Source organism: Cryptomeria japonica, chromosome 10, assembly GCF_030272615.1.
Source record: "Cryptomeria japonica chromosome 10, Sugi_1.0, whole genome shotgun sequence".
NCBI lineage: Eukaryota > Viridiplantae > Streptophyta > Pinopsida > Cupressales > Cupressaceae > Cryptomeria > Cryptomeria japonica.
The window spans coordinates 104,743,260-104,750,087 of NC_081414.1; the positions used below are offsets into that span (position 1 = coordinate 104,743,260).

Genomic DNA, 6,828 nt, shown 5'->3' on the forward strand with positions numbered 1-6,828 from the left:
TAATAATCTCTTCTATTTGCTATTGTTTGAAAAAAACATATTGAATTACTATTACAAATCTACATGGCAAGTATGACCACTACGTGGCACTTGATATGACTAAAAAATGACCACTACGTGGCACTTGTTATAACTACAAGCTAACTAAAATTATTTTGAAATTAATGAAGTTTTGTGCCTATAATGACCTATATCAAGCATACATAAAAAAATGTTATATTAAAAATATTTTTATCAACAATTTAATAAAATATAATAATATAATAATTTTTTAAATCAAACAATAAACAAATATAATATTTTCTTATTATTATATTCTTCTAAAAAATAGACATACTAATTAAAATTTACCTAGATTTACTTAGCTCACTAGCTGAGTTTAGATAGCCCCATAACCTAAGTTAAATTTAAACAAAACGAAACCAAAGGCCGAGTTTATATTAATTTAATTGAAGATAGAAAACATGCATGATAATGCAAAATTGGAAAAACAAAATGCATGCTTTAAAAAAATAAAAATTCAAACTCAAATCATACTCGAAAACGTATTTTTTAAATAAACAAAACAAACAATTGAAAGCCAACTCATACTACAAAAACTCAGGTTGATATGTTTGAATTCTGCATGCTTGGAGGTGCTTAATAAGATTGTCATTGCCCGCGAAATTTTAGGCGGTGTTCTCCTTTTTAAGCGAAATTTTAGGAGGTGTTCTCCTTTTTAAGCGAAATTTTACCTAGCCATGCAAACCAAAGTCGCGTGTTTATATTAAAATAAAATTTGGAGAGAATATGAGGTGGTAAGATTTCTCCAAGTAATCGGTTGATAGTTTTTTTAAAACTAAACTGCCAGGTGTTGGGATTTTTTTGGATCTTCGTAGCCTTAATGCTTGGCAAATCTGATTTATCTTTGTTCGGTGATGGTTGATTATTTATTCTCTGTTTTGTGATGTTCTCAACAGAGGAGGCTGAACAGAACACCCAACAGCCATGGCGCCTCCCCAATGTATTGCAGCCTCTATTGCAATTGGCAACTTTTTGCAGGGATGGGATAGTGCTGCAATAGCAGGTAAAACCAATTTTTTTCTTTCATGCTTTCATAGAGTTTTTAATAGTATACAGGAGGTGGTGAAACCAAATTTGGGGGAAAATTTATATTTTGATTCTCCCATTTGTGTGTTTGTGGGAAGATATTTCAAACAATGTTTTGCATTCCTTGTTTCCCAAACCCAATCCGTTATGACACTTCTTGATAAACTCACCCCAATAAATTTTCTGATAATTGAACACTCTTGTTATTTAATTGAAGCCTCATCTTATTTCGGATTAAACACAATTTTTGACTCAATCGTCAGTTCTGAGATGTTTCTGTTGCAGTTATTAATGCCATAACTGCTTTGAACAGATTTATTCTGCTTTTATTCTGTTATGAGCCATTTTTTGGTCTGATATTTAATGTATTTTGTGAAAAAATCCTCTGTCAAAATCAAAATGTCCGCTGTTATACATCAGGTATCCGTTTGTAATTTCGGTTTAAAAGATCACTGCTTTTATGCTACTTCAAAGGGGAAAAGCAACGAAAGGTTTGAACGAAGGTAATAACTGAAAATGAAAAGAAATCCCGTTTGAAATCAAATGCCCTGCTATGTATTTGACTGAAATCTTGCTGAAATTTGTTGAATCTAGGTGCTGTTAATGATGATCACTGCTGTAGGGTACCAAATATTGCAGAAATGACACTGAAGCATGAATAATGTAGATCGATGCTGGAACGATGAAAAATCCGACCTAAATCTGCTGCCTTTCTATATACTAATCATACATTGGGGTGGTATATTGTTTTTGAGGGATTTTTTAATTTGTAATTTGTAATTGGGATATTCACCCTAGATTTTGTTATGCACCACATAACACAGATGATTTTAGAAGATATACAAGGAACAACAAACTGCGAAAAGTTGCACCAAAACAAAATTCCTGTGTATTGTCCGTCAATCACTGTGGACTTTGCCATGAGTTCTTTAACCATGTAACCACGTTTATCAGCCAGTACAATTTCAAAATACATGCCAAGGTTTAAAAGATGATAACTTGTTAGCATTTTGGGAAACATCTTTGTTTCTTTTGTTATTTATTCAGCATAAAACCCTCATCTCCAATTAACTTTTTGAAAACATTCAGTATGAAATCCATCAATCACTGTGGATTTTGCCAATATATATTTTAACCATAACCAGAGTCATTAGCATAGGCACTTGGTCAATACCTTTGTGATTTTTGTTGTTTATTGAGTATCAAACCCACATCTCAAGGTGACTATATTGAGACATGCTATACCCCCAACTTTATTCGTACATATTGTGAAATGATATTCCTGAGCTTGTTGCCCTTACAGTTTTAGGTATTTCATTAAAATATCAGAATAGTGGCTGAGAAACTTCCCTCTGCTGTTCCTCAATCACTGAATTTTGTCATATATTAGGTATCCCCACTGAAATTTCCATAATTAAATGTAAGTTAGCTTGATCCTTATTCATAAACACTTGTACCCTATTTCAAAATCCCCATGATGTGGGGGCATCCCTAGAGGATTAGGTCTCTTCCCTTTGTTGTCCATTAATCACTTTTTTATATTTTAGGTGCCCATGCACTCATATCTTCTAATGAGTATCTATGAATGTGAGATAGCTAATTTGAATGTAGGGTGACTGTATATACTATGTATATCTGGGCACACTTGTAAATTTAAGTATTTTGTAATAGACATAGTCATCTATATAGAATTTGGAATATTATATCTCAATCAATCTTCTATAGTTGCTGTAAATGAGTTTTAAACTCAAAAATTAGAATCATTATTGCGTTTCATCCCTTGAATACTCATTCTGATCAACCTTGTGGAATTTACAAGTTAAAACATAATATTTATTAAGTTTTGGTGTCAACTCCATCACATACAGTATAGCTATGTACCGTTCAGCCTGATTAGCAGTTTTAAGATCTACCTTTTTCCGTTTACTCTGCTCTGAAGTATCCAGTAGTATCATTTTACCTATTCCTCTAGATATATTAAGTTTTAGTTTCAGTCCTTTATAGATGGTATAGTTAAAAGCTATCACTCAGATCTGGTATAAGTTTCAAGTTTTGATTTTTTTCCTTAAATCTTTTATGAAGTATTAGTTCTTTTCAATCTATCTATTCATGTAGATATAGGGGTAAATATTCAATAACCAGTTGCATTTATATCAATATCAGATAATGAATTGAATATTACCAGTTGACTCAAGTTGATCTTGGGTTAAGATTCATGTGTATGAGTGTGGGGATATTACCAATGAGTTTGCACTCTCCCACCAGACACTTGGACTAGAACGAAGAACTAAAATTTGAAGTATTCAGGAGAAAGATTGTTAGAATGCTTGTTAACATGTTTAATGGCATAAGATTGTTATGACGTACTCAATTACTCAAAATATTTCAGTTGGCAAGAGGAAGTATACAACTTAGTTAAAAAAGCTCACTAGAAATTCTCCAATTGATTTCTCATATCTGATAAGCCTTAAGACATTCAAACAATGCATGTTTTGCAGGTGTTACATTATGTATGACTAAAAATTTTAGACTGTTGGCCTTGAGCAAACAGTTCCTAATCCAAAAGTGGCTTTTTTTGTAGGTGCTATATTGTATATCACAATAGAGTTTGAACTGGATGAAACCACCACAGGATTATTAGTTTCTATCAGTATTATAGGAGGTTTGTGCAGCACTCTGTTGGCTGGAGTTTTTGCTGACACATTTGGAAGGCGCAAGATCTTATCTGTGGCTGGAATCGTTTATCTGCTAAGTGCCCTCGGAATGGCCTTGTCTCCTACTGTTTATATTCTATTCGTAGCTAGATTTTTGGTTGGCTGTGCTTATGGTTTATCTGCAACTGTAGTTCCCCTTCTCATATCTGAGACAGCTCCTTCAGACATTCGAGGTCAGCTAGCTACTTTTCCACAATTAACCAATTCATTAGGAACTTTCACAGCCTACTTTGCACTCTTTTTACTTTCCCTTAGGGATACAGCTAGTTGGAGGCTCATGACAGCAGCTTTAGGTGCTCCTGCTTTTGTCTACATTTGTTTGTGTATTCTATACCTTCCGGAGTCTCCAAGATGGCTGGTAAAAAAGGGCAGAATGAATGAGGCAAAGCAAACCTTACAGAGGCTCCTCAACAAAGAAGATGTTGCAGGTATATAAAATAAAATCCAAGCTACCAGAATATGCATGTGGGATATCATCTGTTTCATTCTCTGAATTTGTATATAACTTCTTTTGCAACTAAATATATCAATTTGTCTGCTGGTCATTCAGATGATCTTACATTGGTGGTAGAGGGATTAGGGTCTGGAAAAGATGTTACTATAGAGGAGTACGTGGTAGAGCCTGCAGAAGCTATAACAAGCAATGAACAACAGAAGCAAGATGGTGAACAAATTCACCTATATGGCCTTGAGGAGGAATGGATAGCCAAGCCAGCTTCTTGTGTTGAATCAGCACCTATAAATTCATATCGTTTAATTGATCCTACTGTGGCACTTATTGAAAGTTTCCGACAAATTCCTGTTTTTGAAAATATCGATCAAATTGATGGGGCTCATGAAAGCTCACAATGGGATTTGGAGAACCAAGAACATGAGGATCAAACTGATTCTGAAGAGGATGAAGAAACAAGTATTTTGGAAGAGTCAGTACCTAATACTCCTATGTTAGACCATGACTGGGGGCTTGACAGGTTTAGTAGCAATCAAGCTGATAGTTTAAGGGCTCCTTTTCTTTCACAAAATAACTCAAGTTATGCTGAACCTAAATCAACCAAAGGAAAAATGAACTGGGGTACTGGATTTTTAAATAATTTGCAGTCTGCTGGAAATGTGAAAAACTCTAGTAAGAACAGTGGTCATATGAAATTTTCTATGAATGGTTCTCTTCCTGAAAATATGGGATTGGGAGGTGGTTGGCAAGTGGCATATCAATTGCAACAGTCTGAATCAAATCAGAGTGCAAGTTTAAAGAGAGTTTTTCTTTATGCTGGATCTGCCTCTCACATCCCTTCAGCTGTGGGTTCTATAAGATCATTAAAATCACTACCTGGTTTAGAAGGACGTGAATCCATGCAAGTTTCTGCTTTGGTGGGTGAGCCAGCCTTGTCTTTGACACAAAATAATAATGGACCATCATCAGAAAATGTTGTTGGACCTGCAATTATGCATCCATCAAAGATGTCTACAAAGGGTATCCAATGGTCCGACTTTTGTGATGTAAGAGTGAAAAGAGCTCTTACGGTTGGAATGACTCTTCAAATGCTACAACAGGAAAGTTTAATTTTCAATTATATATTTTTGGTTTTGTTGAATGTTGTTGATTGATATTTATCATATGGCAAGAACCCTGATATGTTTTTATTTGGGTTTGTACAGTTCTGCGGTATCAGCGCAGTCCTCTTTTATACACCTACTATACTTAAGGATGCTAAGGTTGATGAAGTGCTGAGTAATTTGATAAATATTAATAAGAACTCTGCTACACTACTGGCAAGTGCAATGAGTGCTATGCCGATGTTGTTCTTTATCCTCCTGGGAATGTGGTTGATGGACCGTGCAGGAAGAAGGTAATTTTAATGCTAAGCAAGCCATATCCATTCATGTGAATCTAAAGTAATGTTTGAATCATAATTTTGATCTGTAATGCTTTAAGTGGAGTGTATGTGCAGAGACAAAACTATAATTTTCATTCTTGTTAATTGGGAGTTCTAAAGTTGAAACTGGAAACTGATTCATTTTTCGTTTCTTTAATTGCTTGTTCTGAAATCAAAACCAAATTTATATGGTTGCAGGTCTATACTTCTATACACTACTCCAATATTATTCCTTACAATGGTGATAATGAGTTTGGCGAGAGTGGTTCATCTACCAAGTGCTGTTCAGTCAGTTGTGTTGATTGGGTGTATAATGTCATTTTTGAGTTTCTTCAATATGGGATTTGGTGCAGTACCAAATATTATATGTTCTGAAATTTTTCCAACAAAGGTTAGAGGTGCATGCCTGGGAATTTGTTCACTAACAACGTTCCTTTGCACCACAGTTGTGACATTGTCTTTCCCTGCACTCAACAATCTTTTGGGAGCACCGACTGTTTTTGGATTTTTTGCATTCATGAGTCTGGTCTCTTGGGTTTTCACATTTCTTAAGGTTCCAGAGACTAAAGGAATTCCTTTGGAAATTATCACAGAGTTCTTTGCTGTGAAGAAACTTGAGTAAACAAAGAGTACATAAACTAAATAGAACTCTGAAAGAGTAAAGTGAATTGAAACTAAAGGAATTCTTTAGAGAAGTGAAATTGGTTCCAGGAAAGAACGCGTTTGCTCTCAGTTTTGAAATGTATTAATTAGCAAAGAGGAACTCAACCAAATATGGTTCTTTTGATCTATTTCTTCATATTGTAGTGCCAACATTCTTGAGGTTAGTATTGGTCTTCTACAGTTGATTTTTTGTGTAATAATGGATTTGTAGTGCCAACATTTTTGAGGTTAGTATTGGTCTTCCACAGTTTTTTTTTTGGGTGTAATTATGGATCTAGCAGAGAAGTTTTGGGTAAATTCAAATGGGCGTTGAGATTAGTATTGGTCTTCTACAGTTGAATTTTTGTTGAATTATGAATTTAACAGAGATAGTTTGGGTAAATTCAAATGGTATTGTTAACTTTGGAAGGGATCATTGACGTTTAAAATGGTTATTATATTAATCCATTGCATTTATGATTTTCTATAATGCTTGCATTTAGAAATTG

At 34.4% G+C, this 6,828-nt stretch overlaps 2 protein-coding genes across 4 annotated transcripts; both read left to right on the plus strand.

Annotated features, from left to right (window-relative positions):
* Nucleotides 1–701: 701 nt before the first annotated feature.
* Nucleotides 702–5,408, plus strand: LOC131072580 (monosaccharide-sensing protein 2). Of its 3 annotated transcripts, none has more exons than XM_058008770.2 (4): nt 702–797; nt 960–1,066; nt 3,671–4,231; nt 4,354–5,408. In XM_058008770.2, exons 2-4 carry the CDS (start codon nt 988–990, stop codon nt 5,406–5,408), a joined length of 1,695 nt encoding a protein of 564 aa, XP_057864753.2. In that variant the 5' UTR covers nt 702–797; nt 960–987. The 3 variants fall into 3 exon arrangements, with proteins under 3 accessions (XP_057864753.2, XP_057864756.2, XP_057864755.2); XM_058008773.2 differs by having other exon boundaries at nt 733–794; XM_058008772.2 differs by having other exon boundaries at nt 770–850.
* A 27-nt stretch (nt 5,409–5,435) lies between these two features.
* LOC131859649 (monosaccharide-sensing protein 2-like) lies at nt 5,436–6,593 on the plus strand. Its single transcript, XM_059213651.1, has 2 exons — nt 5,436–5,650; nt 5,876–6,593. Exons 1-2 carry the CDS (start codon nt 5,436–5,438, stop codon nt 6,297–6,299), a joined length of 639 nt encoding a protein of 212 aa, XP_059069634.1. The 3' UTR covers nt 6,300–6,593.
* The last annotated feature ends 235 nt before the right edge of the window (nt 6,594–6,828 follow it).